This window comes from Danio aesculapii, chromosome 18 (genome assembly GCF_903798145.1).
Source record: "Danio aesculapii chromosome 18, fDanAes4.1, whole genome shotgun sequence".
Classification (NCBI taxonomy): domain Eukaryota; kingdom Metazoa; phylum Chordata; class Actinopteri; order Cypriniformes; family Danionidae; genus Danio; species Danio aesculapii.
This window is the reverse complement of record NC_079452.1, coordinates 11,047,464-11,065,847: the sequence shown is the minus strand read 5'-3', so window position 1 is coordinate 11,065,847 and position 18,384 is coordinate 11,047,464. Positions and strand designations below refer to the sequence as shown.

Genomic DNA, 18,384 nt, shown 5'->3' with positions numbered 1-18,384 from the left:
CTTTAGGTAAATAAAAGCTGTTAACACACACTATATTTTGACACACCAGCTGTGATTATTAATGTGGATTAGAAAGAAACTTGGTTCAGTGCCCATTTTTAATCACTGCTCTATCAAAGTTCAACAAAGCAGATAAGAGTTCATATTAGAGAATGACAGATCACCCGAGGAAAGGTATACATTTATAATTCATCTCAATGAATCCCTAATGTACTGTAATCCATAGTTTAAATGTATTGCATTGTAAAGAGTGTAATAAGACAACTTCACTTCAAGTTGTCTGCATGCTTACTTTTTTCAGAGGAAAAAACAGTAATAAACAATTATTTTATTATTCCATTAAGTGATACTGGGATTCAATTGATTTGAATGCAGTTTCACAGGAAAGGAAACATTTAAATGGATTTCAATTTGTATGTATTTATTTTTATTATATCATTCATTATCCATTAAACAGACAAAACAAATAATTTATGTCACTTATAAATGATGTACTTCATAGTGCAAATGCTTCACTCAGTTTTTATTTTTCAGGTACAACACTTGACACAAAACATTTTCAAAATATACTTTATTTTTAGTCAAACACTGAACACTGTCAAATGATCATATCACTTATAAGTGGTTACTCGGTTTTTCGGCTACAACACTTGACACACAGATATTTAATGGTTACAAATATGGAGTAAGTGAATATCAAAACAACTGCAAGCAGTGTAACTGCAACATCTACTGAGTGATAGGAGTACCAAGGCATTTTGTAGGATTCTGTACGGAGATGAGCAGCACCTTTGTGTCTCATTACAAACTCAATCCAGAAGATGGCGCTGTCCAAAGGTTTGACTGGCTTATCTTTGTGCAGATGAGAGAGCTTCTGCATATTCAGCCTGTAGGATGGCTCATTGATTACTTCCTGTATTGCTGCATACAGTGAGTTTTCATCTAGATCTGCGAGGGAAAGTATCTTGGCTCCACCTCTTGCTTGTAAACGAATGAGATTGTTATACTGGTCAAAAAAGAATGGAATTCCAACCACTGGAACACCATGGTATAAAGCTTCTTGAACCCCATTGGTTCCACCATGTGCGATGAAAAGTTTAGTTTTTGGATGTCCTAGAAGATCTTTCTGTGGCATCCAGTCAACCAATAATGTGTTGTTGCCCAAAGTAGACGGTTTCTTTCCAGTGTATCTCCATATGAACTTTTGAGGGAGCCGGGCGAAAGCAGCAGCTATTTCAGAACTTACATCATCCGGCAAGACACTGATAAATGACCCTAAAGACATGACAATTACTCCATGATCTCCAGAACTCTGCATGAAGTCTTCCAAATCATGTGAAAGGGGCTTTGCTGGACTGCACTGAAAGCCACCAGTGTAGATGATATTTGGCATTGTTGGACGTGGAAATTCAAAAACAAAATCAACCCTCATGAGCCATAAATCAGCCCCCTGGAGAAGTTTGTAAAAATCTACAGGTGGATCGAAATATTTATCACAAAGTGCTTGATACTGTGGCACATTAAAACGGCTGCACTGAAAGTCCAACAGAAAATAGTAGAAAACATTTTTTACTCTTTGGAAGAAGCTCATTCTGTCCGTGCTTCCAGATCCTGTAATTGGGATGTAAGACATTGGTGAAGGAGCGATGTCAAAGTGTCCTTCTCCAGGAGTAGTCCATCTCACATTATATACTACGGGTAACTTGAGTTTATGGGCCAGAATAATGCCTGTACCCCATCCTGGATCAGTGAGCATCAGATCATACTTCTTTTCCTGTAGAGTTTTCATAATATCCTCACTTTCAAATATGTTCGTTATTAGCCTACATACTAATTTGTGACTTTTATAAACAGCTTTGGACACATCCAAAAACAGCTGTACACCACCCAGCCAGGAGCCCTTTCCTCTTTCATACTCAACCTTTTTAGTCAGCACATCTTCTACAAATTCTTCATCCATTCCTTTGGAGTCGGGTATGGTTATCGAATTGTAATATGTTGAGTTCTCCTTGACAAACCAGCTATTGGTGTTGCGTATCACATCAATGGCGTGCCCTTGACCATGTAAAGCCTTGATGAGGATGTCCATGTTCACCCAGTGACTTCCCTCTAAAGGCGCCACTAAGATTTTGCCACCATCGCAAAGAGAACCAAAAATGATTATAAATGTTATCCAGAGTGAGACAGAAAATGTATGCTTTGATAGTTGTGCCATCCTACCTGTAAATAGTAAAATAAATGTTATTACATCAAATTGTAATAATTTTGTTAAATATTGTTGCAGTAGTATTTTGTGAACACAGTAAATAAACATAATAGATGTAGTTTAGTTTGTCCCTTGTAGCTTCTGAATTGCCCAGCAAAACATCTAAAATGATTAAGTAGGGGTGTACGGATACACCACATGTCACGGTTCATGATATTGGAGAAATTTGATACTGTTTGCTGTAGAAGCAGTGTTTGTGGTGTGGCAAAAACACTGCATTCATTAATTTTCATTTGGCTTAGTCTCTATTTCAGAGGTCACCACAGCGAAAAAAAAAAAAGAGCAACTATTCCAGCATGTTTTACCCAGCAGATGCCCTTTCAGCCACAACAGAGTACTGGAAAACACCCATACATACTCATTCTAGCGCTTCACGATTAATCGAAAAAAAGATCACTATCTCGATTTGACCTCCCACATGATCTTAATTCAGCACCTCTACGATTCAGCCAATTATATTTCCAAGTTTGGGAGAAGCGTAAAGGCGCCATTTTATTTACGTTGCTCACATAGACACTTCTAAATGGTGTTAAAAGTGTCACATACTGTTTTTATAAGGTATACTTCACCCAAAAATGTCATTTCTGTCTTAATGTAATGATGACGAGCTGTTTGTTTAATACTGAGAGGATGTGCATGCACCCGCGAATGATGTATACTTTAGTGAACAGAACCTGCATAGGCTGTGAATAACAGGTAATAAAGTTGTAAATAATTCAGTTTGTTGCACAGAGTGATTGTTTGGGAGGTATGATTTGCATGTATGTTTTATTTTCTCAAAGTTCCTCTAAACCAGGGGTGTCCATACTCGGTCCTGCAGGGTGTCCAGCATAGTTTAGCCCCAACTTCCTTCAACACACCTGGAAGTTTTTGTATATCTAGTAAGAGCTTGATTAGCTGGTTCAGGTGTGTTTAATTGTGGTTGGAACTAAACTATGCAGGACACCAGCCCTCCAGGACTGGGTTTGGTCACCCCTGCTCTAAACAGTCACATCGATGATGAGGGGGGAACAATTGTGCCTGGGTTCGATTCAAGGCAACCATGCCTACACCCTCTGTTTACACTGAGAAAACACTATTTCAGGAGTGTAATCTGACAAAGCTTTAATATGAACGCAGGCAAATAATAAACATCCATGATCTGTAAAAGTGAGCATGACTGACACATAAATAAACTCAAACCTTTTTTTGGTTTTAAAGAATATCCAAGATACTATTAAGCAGTGAAACGACAGAAAAGTTATAAATACAGTCCTCTTCTGGAAAGAGGCAACTTACTTAGATTTAGAGAGAAAGAAAGAAAGAAATACAAAATCCATTTTTTTTTTTTTTTACAATTTTTCATATGATTCAATACAGAACTCAGGTTAGTCATGCAGTTTATTTTGTTTGTTATACTATCAGTTGTACTATAACAGTTGTGGCTCGTCCAACAGGCAATATAGGTTGTTGCCTAGGACCCCGTGTTTCTAGGAGGGCCCCAAGAACATTACTCTTGTATATTTACAATATAGTATATTGTGAACATAGGGGCCATAAGGGGCCAATCACACCAAACTCGCTTTTCTGTTCTAAAAACGCGATATCTGTTCTAATCTCCTCCATCTTCAAATTTCTCTGTAATTGTCTTGACAATACAAAGGCTGCGTCCGAAACCACATACTTCCATACTATAAAGCGCGCTAAAATCAGTATGTGAGCCGAGTAGTATGTCCGAATTCATAGAATTCGAAAATCAGTATGCGAGAAGTACCCGGATGACTTACTACTTTCGGCGAGATTCTGAAGTGTGCATCCTATGCACGCTGCACTATACCATGATGCCCCGCGAGAGAATTCCTAAATGGGAGTGAAGCGACACAACTGACGCCGGTAGGTCATGTGACCATGACAAGATGGCGGATGTAGTACATTCAAATTCCATTCAAAATTCACATTCATACTGTATAGAACTTTTCTAATGGCTGAGTAGTACGTTTAAATTCAAACGCAGTACCTACTGAGTAGTAGGCAGTTTCGGACGCAGCCAAACACTGCAGTCACCTCAACAAAAACACCGCCTCTGCTTTCATTTGATTAAAGAATGCGAGGCACGCAGGGCGCATAAGCGGCACGCAAAACACTCGCAGACATTAGTAAATAATTTAAAAAAGGCGCCTCTCAACGCAAAAAGTGTGCAACCTCTCAAACCCCATTAAACGCGAAACAATTCACAACAACATATCTTTCCAAATTGCTCACGTTCTATATAAAGCACAGTTGTATATACAATTTAAACACTTAAATATTTGAAAATATTTTATTTTTATGCTTTCTTCTGACTGTTTTTACACCAGTGGGCCCAATTTTTTATTTATTTTTTTATCTCACTTAGGGCCCCTCAACCCTACAGGCTGGCACTGCAAACCAAATACATCTACTACTATACTGACTATTATACAACCATATACAGTCAACCTTAAGTGTATATTCCACAATATAAACTCAAACAACAATCCTGTCAGCACCACAGTTACTACTTCAGCATCTTTTGCAGGTCAATTCTTGAAAATCTATCACAATTATATTGAATAAATAAACTTTTACATACACTTATAATAAACTGTTGTTTAAATCAACTACTTGGACAGTTATTTTGGCATAGACTGCTATGTTAAGTGCTGTTACTCTTTCTTTACACTATACCAGTTGAACTGAATGAGCAAGGCTGTTCAAAGTTGCTGTTCAAAATGCTTTATTGAAGTATGATTTTTAGCACAGGTATACTTTCAAAGTGCATGTGATTGTTTGAACACCTACATAGATCTACTACTTTTCAACACTGACTACTATATATCTTTCATCTATGACTATGACTTGCCACACTTACTCATGACCACAGCGTAGGCATACTGATTAACATTAGTTTTGCTGACTGTTAATTCCCCAGCGTGCTACAGTATCAGCATTTGGACTGTGAACTTGGAAGTGTAATGGCAACAATGAGGGTAAGAGAGTTCACATCAAGGCAAAAGAGTTCATGTGAATAAATGTGTGATCGCATGAGGGAATGCACAAAACATTTTTGTCTTCAAGTTTTTATGCTTACAGGTTTGCCACTTGAGAAAATGATTTTAAGGCTGTAAGTCTGTTTCTCACTATGTTTGGATTAAATCCAACCCAGGTAGCAAAGAATTCTGGCCCAGATTGGCATAAAGCTGGCACAGAAGGCATTCATCCTACTGGCATACAGCGTGTGGGCCAAACATGGCACGGGTTTGGCAGAGGTAGCTCCGTCTTTAAAGCGGCACAAAATTTGGGCCAGATTTAAAATGTAGAATTTGCCCCTAATGTTAAAAACTGATATGGGCCCCGCAAGCTTGGCCTGTCTTGACCCACATTTAAAATACATTAAAATTATTTGAGTAAATAAAAATTCTAACAATCAGGTCGCTTTGAGAAAAAGCACACCCATAATGTGCCTAAAGCGCAATGCTTCATGCGTTTATCAATTTCATTTCAATCGTGATACACCGACATATCTGGCCCAGTTCAGGGTTATTAACTTGGCTGAGACTTGACCCAGATATGGTTCATGGTTTGGCCCTTGCCTCGAAGCCAGACTTGCTCCAGTCATGTACCATAATTGACTGTGGCAAGTGGGCCAAGCAAAACCAGATTGTGTCGGCCAGAGAAATTTTGCTATGTGGGAAACATTGGAATCATAGCAGATAATAAAATTAATTATTTTTGTGACTTTATATTAAAAAATGGCTTCAGCGGTCTTTGCTTTGCTTTTTACTCTGCTTCATACTACTGTATAGTGTTGCCAACTATTTCCAATGAAAAGTAGCTAAAGCCTGCCCAAAAAGTAGTTAAATGTTGCCAGATGATGTCACACACTAATTTGCATATCAGTGATGTCATCACATAGTATCTGACAAGCGTAAGCCTCTACTCTCTGATGCGCCGTGTAATTATATTAAAACATTACATCCAGATGCACAATAAATAGGTTCTTATTAACATATTACTTTGTGTGATGACGTCATTGCCTAGGTTGCAACTCAAAACTACATCTTTATGTAGTATACAGAATAATTAATGTTTTCTCAAATTGACTGGCCATCTCAGCAAAAACCTTATTTGAAATATGTCAATTTAGATTTGTATAAAAATATAGTAAATATAACCACTGATAAATGACCACTTACATTCTTTTAAACAATCACAGCTTGTGTACTTACTCTTTTTAACCTGTGAAATTAACACATTTGTGAAAGTGACAACAATTATAGCACTATTGGAATTTATTGCTACATAAATTACCAACAAATACACATGCTAACAAATATCAGTAAATTAACAGTTATGAAAAACAATCTGAGCTAGCAATTTACTCTACTGAGTGAAGCCTGCAGCCACTGCTCTTTTGAGTCTTTTTTTTTAAATTACTAAAAGTAGCCAAATGAATGTTAAAAATTGCTAAATTTGTTGCTAGGTGCTTTTTGAAAGAAAAAAAAAGTTTGCAATAATTTTTGAATACTTTTGCTCATCCATGATCATGATTTCTAAGGAGTCCCATATGATTTAATGAAGACCAACACAAATGATTCCACACTTAGTCACGGCGTGATTAAACTATTGCCTTTGTTTGATGTGAATACGTGCCCTCTAGCAGCGAATATGATATACTGTGCCGTTAATTATGAGATTATAAAATGTAGTCATTTTTAACATTTTGTAATTATTGGGTCCCTCTACACAAAATGAAAGGAAATCATTTAAAATGAAGCAAAACAGTGTACTGCATTCAATAACTGTGAATGGAATTGCCATTGATATGAAAACTGTGAAAGGATTTAATTGTAGACTACCGCTCAAAAGTTTGGGGTCAGTAGGATTTTTAAATGTTTTAATATAAGCTTATTCAGCTCACCAAGGCTGCAAAAATACAGTATAAATTGTAATATGGTGAAATGTTATTGCACTGTTCAAAAAGTAATTATAATTTAATTTAATAATTTATTCCAGTGATTTCAAAGATGGATTTTCAGCTCCATTACTCCAATCTTCAGAGTCACATGATCCTTCAGAAATCATTATAATATTAATTATTATTATAAATATAATTGTAATAAAAGAAATAATGACTGGAGTAATAATTTCATTTGAAACTACATACAATAAGAAAGCAGTTATTTAAAATTGTAATAAATATTTAACAATTTTACATTTAATAAATGCCGCCATGATAAACAGAATAAATTTCTTAAAAAAAAAAAAGTAAAACAAAATGACCCCGAACGGTTGACTGGTAGTGTATGAAAAGTTCATTTGACACATGCACAAGTGTAGTTAACACCAAGCTCAAAAATACAAACTGTGGGACAGTTTTTTGGGCTAAAACACCTGTTTCTGGTTGACTCAATACAACCGAGGTGTGCAGCAGTTATCATGATTATGTAACTAAATATATGTACAGTACTGTGAATTGAACTGTAAAAAATGTGTTTCAGTTGAAAGAGAAAAAAATGAATACTGCTATTTGTTTGACATAGAAATACTCTGGTCTCACTTTACAATAAGATTTTATTAGTTAATGTATTTACTAACATGAACTAGTAAAACAATACTTGTAGAGCATTTATTATCATAATTCAACATTTATTAATGCATTCTTAAAATCAAAATATTCATTAACTAATGGTGACAAAAAAGAATAAATACTGTAATAAATGTACTGTTCATTGTTTGTTCATGTTAGTAAACTGTAACATTAACTAAACAACCTTTTGTAAAGTGTTACCAATATTCCTATTATTTGCCTCATAAAATACACAGAGAATTCATAAAATCTCTTAACTCTGGGATTTATAATTCAATGTATAATGTCTAGTTTAAAATATGGAAATAAAATCCATTCAAAAGTATTTACACTTTATTCACTTCTTGTCAGGCACTGCTACTATTTTTTTTATTTTTTTTAACACAACGGTGGAACGGGAGATTGGCATCATGGATGTGCAGCCGACAAATCTGCAGAAACTGCATGATGCTATCATGTTAATATAGACCAAAATCTCTGAGGAATATTTCCAGTACCTTGTTGAACCTATGCCACAAAGGATTAAGGCAGTTTTGAAGGCAAAAGGGGGTCCAATCAGGTACTAGTAAGGGTTACCTAATAAAGTGGCCGGTGAGTGTACAACATACATTATACATGTGCGATGAGATTAAGTGCATCTCACTACTCAGTGCAAACATGTAAATCTATCCTTACAATACAAATAAAAAACACTACAGTAAAAATAAATGTAGATGATAAATATTACTGCAAAAATAGGGGATGAGATGGGGTAGGGTGAGGTGAAACAGTTCTGAGGTAGAACATAAAATATAACTAAGCAAACAAATAGGGATGTAAATAGGGATGTACTAAAGACTTTTTAAGGCGGACTTCAACTTCAACTCCTCCTGAATGTGTTTGTCTCCCTCTAGTGTTGTGATTTTATATTTTTTCCCAAGGTGGTCTTGTCCATGTTGGTCATGTTTGGGCATGTTTCAGCTCATGCTTTTTTTTGCATTTTGGCCAGTCTTACCTTTGATAGTCATTATGCCATGGCGTTTTAAAACATCTATTCTACGGGATTTTACATATGGATACATTCTGAGACTTTTTCTAGTTTACTGGAGATGATGACTGGAGACAACCGCATGGTAAGTGTATACAGCCCTCTTTGCACATTGTGAATGTGTTGATAATGTTTATTTCTTGATTTGTATGGATTACATTATCCTGAACCCAAAAACCAATCATAAGTGTCCATTTTTAAGCTTTCACGTTGTTATAGGATAGGACAGTATTAGGCCAAATTATATTGAATATATAATACAATAGAATATTCCAAATACAAGAATAGAATACAACTATTTGAATATATGGAATCTGAGAGTTCAAAAAAAGAAATATTGAGAAAATCACTTTTAAATATGTCCAAATTTAATTTATAGTAATGCAAATTACTAGTGAAAACGTTTTGATATGTTACGATTAACTAAATGCATTCATAAAACATGATCTTTTTTAATATTGTAAAGATTTCTGGCAAAAAGAAAAGAAAAACCCACAATTTATAGACATATTCTGTATTTTTGTATAATTGATTTGAGTCACATATCTGGTTAAGACTATGAACACTGGGCTATATCTCTTTTTGAATCAAGTCCAATTTCTTCCTTTCTTTCATTTCTGTGATTTTATTAAAGAATTGTGTAAATAGTTTGATATTTTTATCCTGCTGCTTAGTATTAGCTTAATCGTCTGCATTTTTGTGGGTTTTGGTTTTACTTACTGTAAGAATTTTGAAATAATACTGTTGAAATAATCTACAAAGAACTTTTGTCTACGTTTATTTGGGATTTTGCTGAAAAATAATATAATTCTAATATAGTTGGAATCATATGTCAATCACAATCAAGTATTCAACAGTGTCTCTATTTCCAGAGTAAATGTTTTTAATTCACAACATGGAGGAGTTTACTATGGTCATTTTCAAGTGAAATGCCAATGTATTTATTGATTTTTTGGAATCAATTCCTCACTGTTGTTCTTTACTCGTTTTCAATTCTTTAAACATGTCAGTGATAAATCAAGTAAATTATTTAAACATTAATTTTTAACAAGAGCAATAGAAGGCTAGAAAAAAGATAAATAAGTTAGCATTTATTTTTTTTTAAAATAAGACAAAGCCCATTGTGCCATGAATCTTATTTCTTTATGTATTCAAAGTAGTCAAAACCTTCTAATGTGGACAAAATAATTATAATAACTCAAGGAATTTACGAAGATGAACTAGTTTTATTTAGACATATAGAACAATTCTATGTTTGTGTATTGATGTTGTATAAAATTGACTAAATTTTCAACATCCTAGAATAAACTCAACAATTATTTTACAGCAAATACTGCAATGCCTTCAAGGAGTTTTATTTCATTAGTTAATAAAATATATTCCTGTATTTCTTTATTTATTACAAGCATATAATTGCAAACTAAGCATTTTTTAAAGTAAAGTGAAAATCCAAAGTTCCTTCATTTATTTACAACGCAGGTATGTCTTCCGTATTATTAGTAATGTTTCATTCATTCATTCGTTCATTTTCTCTTCTGCTTAGTCCCTTTATTAATATGGGATCGCCACGGTGGAATGAACCGCCAACTTATCCAGCATGTGTTTTACACAACGGATGCCCTTCCAGCTGCACTGGAAAACACCCATACACACTCAATCACTCACATACACTACGGACAATTTAACTTACTCAATTCACCTATAGCGCATGTCTTTGGACCGTGGGGGATTCCAGAGCAGCTGGAGAAAACTTTTTTTGGAGAAACTTTTTGCTGTGAGGCGACATCGTTACCCACTGTGCCACCATGCTGTCTTATTAATTTATTCATTCATTCATTCATTTTCTTTTCTGCTTAGTCCCTTTATTAATCTGGGGTTGCCACAGCGGAATGAACCCCCAACTTATCCAGCATATGTTTTAGGCAGCGGATGTCCTTCCAGCCGCAATCCATCACTGGGAAACACCCATACACACTCATTCACAACGGTCAATTTTAGCATTCCCTAATCCCCTGCACCACATGTCTTTGGACTTGGGGAAACCAGAGCACCTGGAGGAAACCCACACGACACGGGAGAACATGCAAACTCCACTCAGAAATGCCAACTGACCCAGCTGAGGCTCGAACCAGCGACCTTCATGCTGTGAGGCGAATGAGCTACCCACTGCGCCTCCTTGAATGAAAGTGACAAGGAACCCAGAAATAGTCTTAAGCAGATTACCAAAAGTTATTTGTCCTACGTGGTTAATGTAAAGTATGACTTCACCCAAACAAACAACAAAGTAATCACATTCTTCAATGCCACTTTTTAAATTATTCAGCAAATTTTGTGATCAGGCTGACTGTTTTGTATTTTAATAATCCTCAAATTACATTTTTTAATTTTGCAACTTATAAAGCATTACAATGTGGATACATTTTACATACAATATTAAAACTGTCCCTGGAAATGACAAATGCAAATGATATTTAATTTTCATTTTTATTTTGCACCAATCATTGCACATATGTCTTAGAAAATGCTAATTGAAATACAGAAATACATTGCCATTTAAAATATCACATTTCCATTTTGCATTTTTCATTTCAAAATGGAATTTTCTACTCATATACTGCCATAGTTTTGGGCACTGAGGTAAAGTTGGTTTTGCATTCGCACATTTAGGGTTTCTCCTTAACAATATCATTGCAGAAAAGTATGCTTTGGAAATTCTAAATAGGAAAATCATATTAGCAGCCATTGAGGTAAAGTTGGTTTTATATTCGCACATTCGTTCAGTGACAGCTCCATACATTGTTTACTATGGTACGTTGAATATTCGGACTGAAATCACAAGCAAGTATGACTTTAAAACATTAGCACTATTAAATTGACTGTAAACAATGTTGTTCTTTGATGGTTGTTGGCTGCTAATATGATTTCACTATTTAAAATTTGCAATGAATACTTTTCTGAAATTATATTATTAAGGAGAAAGTCTGAATATCAAACCAAATTTACCTCAATTTAGCAGCCAATGACTAGCAAAGTACAACATTGCTCACTGTCAATTAAATAGTGCTAATGTTGTTTTGAAGTCATAAATGCATATGATTTCAGAATGAATATTCAAAGTGGCATTGTAGACAATATAGGGACCGTGTCAAAAGATGTCCCTGTTCAAAAATAAATGATTGAGGTAAAGTTGGTTTTATTTTCGCACATTCTGACTTTCTCCTTAACTAAAGTTAACTTAATATAACTTAAAATAAATAAATCTTTGCTAATTATAAATAGGGAAATCATATGATCAAAGTACATTGTTCACAGTCAAATAAATAGTGCTAATGTTGTTTTCAAGTCATACTTAGATGAGATTTCAGACCCAATATTCAAAGTACCATGGTAAACAATACAGGGACCATGTCACAAGTTGTCACTGAACGAATGTGTGAATATAAAAACAAGTTTACCTCAATAAATAAATGAATGTGCGAATATAAAACCAACTTTAACTCAATGTTTTGGTCTGCAGTCTTTAAATGTGATGTATCTGGTTTGTTTAACTGTTTCCCTGATAAATGGTGACGTCTAGCGTGTAATTGCAACTTCATAAATGAATATAGCGATGCTTGTGCGTTTATCAGTGCTGCCAAATTAAATTGAAATACCTGACAGATGAGCTCACCTGTTGATCTCATAATTCTTTCAAGTCAGAGTTCTCTCCAGATTTCAGACGTACTGATTTATAGCAGCGTTCGCAGACTGGTGTACGTAGCAAAGTGGGTTGGTTCACTTTTTCTCACTGCGATGTTAAATTTCACTTCTGTTATTCAGGTCGTGTAGAATGACATTTATTTGTTTCGCCAGTCTTGTTCTGTGTTTTCAGATACAGTTTCACATCAGTTTCGATGACACACTGCCGCATAGTGGCGAACGTCGGAAAAGCAGCTTTTTAGAAAAATACAGTTGAAGTCAGAATAGCCCCCCTGTTTATTTATTTCCCCAATTTCTGTTTAACAGAGAGAAGATTTTTTAAACATTTCTAAACATAATAGTTTTAATAACCTATCCCTCATATCGGATTTATTTTATCTTTGCCATGATGACAGTAAATAATATTTTACTAGATTTTTTAAGACACTTCTATACAGCTTAAAGTGACATTTAAAGGCTTAACTAGGTTAATTAGGTTAACTAGGCAGGTTAGGGTAATTAGGCAAGTTATTGTATGTCAATGGTTTGTTCCGCAGACAATCGAAAAAAATATAGCTTAAAGGGGCTAATAATTTTAACCTTAAAATGGTGCTTAAAAAATTAAAAACTGCTTTTATTCTTGCCGGAATAAAACAAATAAGACTTCCTACAGAAAAAAAAAATATATTATGAGACATACTGTGAAAATTTCCTTGCTCTGTTAAACATCATTTTGGTAATATTTAAAAAAGAAAAAAATTCAAAGGGGGGCTAATAATTCTGACTTCAACTGTAAATGAGAAAATCCTGATTTTGTCATATTGTTTGAAATATGTGAAACTGGAATTATACATCAGATAGAAGCTGAGTAAATAAGCTTTCCGTTGATGTTTGTTTTATAGGCCAACATTTGACCAAGATAGAACTATTGGAAAAAGTGGATTCTGAGAGTTGAAAATACAAAGAAAAACTTTAAAGTTGTCTAAATGAAGTGCTAGGCACATTACTGATCAAACATTGACTTTTTATATATTTACTGAAGTAAATTTACAAAATATATCCATGAAATATGAATTTTACTTAATGTTTTAATGTCTTTTGGTATAAAAAAAAAATCTAGACTTTTGACTAGGCATGGGGCGGTATAAGATTCTGACGGTATTATAACCTCGGATAAAATATTACAGTAGCACAGTATTATGATTAATGAAAAAAAAGCACTAAACTAAAAGTTAAACAAGCACTAAACTTAAAAACTGCTTTCATTCTAGCTGAAATAAAACAAATAAGACTTTCTCAGAGTCACAAAAATACATATCACAACTCAGACACACACAAAAATATAAACCATAATCAATTGTTAAAACATGTGCACTGTTCTAAATTGACAATCTTTAAATTTTTTAAATATAGTGATAGATGGTACAGATTTCATATGTAGTAAATCTTAAAGCTCAGTCCATACAAATGCACACTTAGAGAATGCAGATCGACCTAACTCTTTGTGAAAAAATCATATTATTTCATTTTTTTAATGCCATTATATCATTTACTAAAATGTCTTTAAAAGTCTTTTTGTTAAACCGTAGAGTTGAATGTTCAACATCAAAAGTCAACAGAGCAGAGATCAACATCCCACAATGCAATTTGCAACCATAAATAAACAGAAAACACTTGTGAATCACAAATTATGGAAACTTTTAATTACAGTGTAGCTGTTTCAGTTTAAAGTACACACAATATACAGTTGATGCAATAAACATTGTCAACATAAAATAATGTTCACAGCTTACAAATTTGAAACAATGGATTTATTTAAGGAAATATGTCCTCTGAATTTAATTTTAGAATCAGAAGTAACAACGAGTTATTTTGCCTTGAATTTGTGGGTTTCATTATAACACCATAAATCTGTTACACTCAGTTATGATGATGCTCCCTGTTGGGCATCATGTGCGAACAGCAGATGTCAGTATTGACCCACTAATAAAAAAAAAAAACTACCCCAAGTTCAACACCATGCCTCTCTCAGCCTCCTTTCACTCTCCATTTGTTTTTGCATGTAGTTTGTCAGGCTCACCTTTTTTATTTTGTTTTATTAATTTTTAAAATTACATTATTATTGTGTTTTATATTATGCAAGAGGTACATAGATTAGGATCTCATACAAAGAAAGCAAAATAACAAAGAAGAGATAAAAAAACAAAACAAAAGAAAAAAAACAACAGCTATACAGGTACTAGCAAGTGTGTGTGGTGTGTGTGTGGTGTGGTGTGTGTGTGTGTGTGTGTGTCGGCGTGCGTGCGTGCGTGCGTGTGTGTGTGTGCATGTAAAGGTAATTGGGTGGACAGGTCATACATACATAAGTATATATATATATCATGCATAAGTCAATAAATAAAACAAATAACATAGATATTAAAAAAAACATAGATAGAAAGAATCCAATCAATGGTAAGAAGTGACATTGATAGTAATGTAATTATAGTAATAATGACAGTAAAAAGGACAACAGTAATAATAAGACACACAACAATAATAACAATAATTACAACAAGTACTACACCAACTACTGCTACATAAATTATTAATACTACTACAGCAACTACTACTACTGCTACTACAGCCACAACAACGACTACTACAACGTCTACTACTACTGATACTACTACAACAACTACTACTGATACTACTACAACAACGTCTACTACTACTGAAACTACTACAACAACTATTACTACTACTGATACTACTACAACAACATCTACTACTGCTGATGCTACTACAACAATGTCTACTACTAAGGATACTACTACAACAACGTTTACTACTACTACTGATACTAATACAACAACGTCTACTACTACTACTACTGGTACTACTACAACAACATCTACTACTACTGATACTACTACAACAACGTTTACTACTACTGATACTACTACAACAATTATTAATACTACTGATACTACAACTACTACTACTGAAACTACTACAACAATGTCTACTACTACTGATACTGCTACAACAACTACTACTACTGCTGATACTACTACAACAACGTCTACTGCTGATACTACTACAACAACGTCTACTACTACTACTACTACTGATACTACTACAACAACGTCTACTACTTCTACTGATACTACTACAACAATGAATACTACTGATACTACTACAACAACAGCTACTTCTACTGATACTACTACAACGACTAAAGCTTGGTTTATACTTCTGCATCGAGTGATTGGCATGACCCACCGCGCATGCCTTGTGCGTTGCCGTGCATTTATACTTCTGCGTGCTGTTTGTGTTGCTCTGCAATAACACTTTCGAAACACTAGCTGGCAGTATGTTTTTATGTTCCTCTGTGTCGAGTTTCTTCGCTAGTTTTTTGTCTTTTCGGAACGCTACCTTAGCGTACAAGTAGCTAAAACTACCTCATTCCGAGGCGGGAACCAGCTGATGGGCAACAACTTTAATCATAAGGTAAATACAAAACAAAACTTTCCACCTGGGGCTCCTTCACGAGACGCGACACTTGTAAACACTCGCTCCAACGGGTTAGTGAGACTATCAGTCCCGCCCACTCTCGTCAGCGCTACTAAGCTGACCAATCACAGAGCTTGCGCTATGTGTCATTGCAGAGTGTAGTTAAATTTTTTGAGAGGTGAATGTTTAATAGTACTGATACTACTACAACGACTTCTACTACAACGTCTACTACTACAACGTCTACTACTACTGCTACAACAACTACAACTATTACTACTTCAACAACCACAATTACTACTACAACCACTACTACTACAATGACTACAACTACTATTACAACAACAACAACCTGAAAATGCCAATGGTAGAAATACTATTAATAATGATAATGAGAAGTTAACAGGAGGACCAGTCAGAACAGTAATAATAATAATAATGATAACAAAGTAGAAGTAACAATAATTATAATAGCCACACTGTAAAAAATCCTGGTTGCCTTAAAATTTTATGCTGAATCAAATTAACCTTATGAGCCCATTGAACTTATATTAGGTTAACCTGACTTAAAACAGCTTGCGTAACTTATAAAATTAAGTTAGAACATGATTAACTTAGTTTAATACATTACAATCAGCTAAAAACCAATGACTAATTGATTTTATCATTTTCTATAGTGCACTATTATCTTCTTTTATTTATAATAAAGGATTTCGTGTTTCTTTGTTATCATATTTCAACAACTCGATATGCTTAATGCAAAAAACAATACATACTCGGTCACTGGAAAATCTCAACTAATTGTATAGGTAACTAGATTCTGTGCAGCAGGATATCCTGGAGGATTTAGCAGTCAGCTCTTGTGAGTATATATATGTGAGAAACTGAAGTGTGCAGTGGAGCTGAAAAAGCCCAGTGTGGTTTATGAGAGTGAGGGGCCTTCTGAGGGAATACGGGAACAGACCATCTCAAATTTCATTCTTCCTTCCTTCTGTGCCGCACTCAGACAACTAGCAGTGTTGCGTCATTTCTAACCAATTCACACCAAAAAATGTTTTGAATTTGCTATTAATTACAGAAGTTTTAAAGCAGACGTTTCAAAAAAAGCTTGTTTTTGTTGGTAAACACTTTACTACCATTGATGTGGGGAGATGATCTATAAGATGGGTGTGGCTCTGTGGCTCCGCCTACTTTGGAAATCTTCAGTAGTTAATATAAGGATTTTTATTCATTTTCGGAACACAAATTAAGATATTTTGTATGGAATCTAAGAGCTTCTTCATCCTACATAGACAGCAAAGTTTATGAAACATTCAGAGTCCATAATTGGAATCAAAAACATTGTCAAAACATTCCATGTGACCTAAATTGTCCTACTGTAACCATATGAAGCTCCAAGAACAGTTTTATGAGTCAGAAAGCCTGGTAGACACTTGTACAGTAACTTGTTAGTCAGAGTTCGAAGTGTATAACCTGAAAATTAATATATCATCAAAGCTAGATTTTTGCCCTTTTTTTACTTATTGTATTTATTTTTATAATAGAGGAACAGACCATCTTAAATTCCATTATTCTGTTTCTTCTGTGCCGCACTCAGGCAACTAGTTTTGCGTCATTTCTGACCAATTTACACCAAAAATGTTTGAATTTGCCATTAATTACAGGAGATTGAAAGCAGGCGTTCCAAAAAGTTTGTTTTTGTCTGTAAACATTTTAACTACCACTAGTGTGGGGAGATGATATATTAGATGGGTGTGGCTCTGTGGCTCCGCCTACTTTGTAAATCTTGATTAACTTGCACAAATTGTATTACTCATGTTAATGTTGCTCCAATCCCTTAAAACCTTCCTTTATCTTCAGAACACACATTAAGATATTTTAGATGAGAAAATTTAGAAGAGCTCCCTTATCCTCCATAGACACCAATGGTTAGGAAACATTCAAAGTCCAGAAATGGAACCAAAAACATTGTCAAAACATTCCATGTGACTTCAGTGCTTCAACTGTAACCATACATAGCTCCAAGAACACTTTTGTGAGCAAAAAAGCCTGCTAGACACTGCAAAAAATTACTTTCTTACTAACATTTTGTCTTGTTTCTTGTCCAAATATCAAAAATTTCTTAAATCAAAGAAAAAAATATTTAAGAAATAATATGCCAAAATTAAGTGAGTTTTTTCCTTAAAACGAGCAAATTAACATGCCAATAGAATAAGAAATATATATATATATATATATATTTTTTTTTTACGTAAAAATTATGTCGCTTACCCTATTGACAGATTATTTTGCTTATTTTTAGGAAAAACTCACTTAATTTTGATATATTGT

At 34.4% G+C, this 18,384-nt stretch overlaps 1 protein-coding gene across 1 annotated transcript; it reads right to left on the bottom strand.

Annotated features, from left to right (window-relative positions):
• Positions 1 to 554: 554 nt before the first annotated feature.
• On the bottom strand, positions 555 to 12,732 carry LOC130245574 (UDP-glucuronosyltransferase 2C1-like). The gene is made up of 2 exons (XM_056478312.1): positions 12,551 to 12,732; positions 555 to 2,220 (listed from the first exon to the last, which is right to left on the bottom strand). Exons 1-2 carry the CDS (start codon positions 12,561 to 12,563, stop codon positions 626 to 628), a joined length of 1,608 nt encoding a protein of 535 aa, XP_056334287.1. The 5' UTR covers positions 12,564 to 12,732; the 3' UTR covers positions 555 to 625.
• Between the last annotated feature and the right edge of the window lie 5,652 nt (positions 12,733 to 18,384).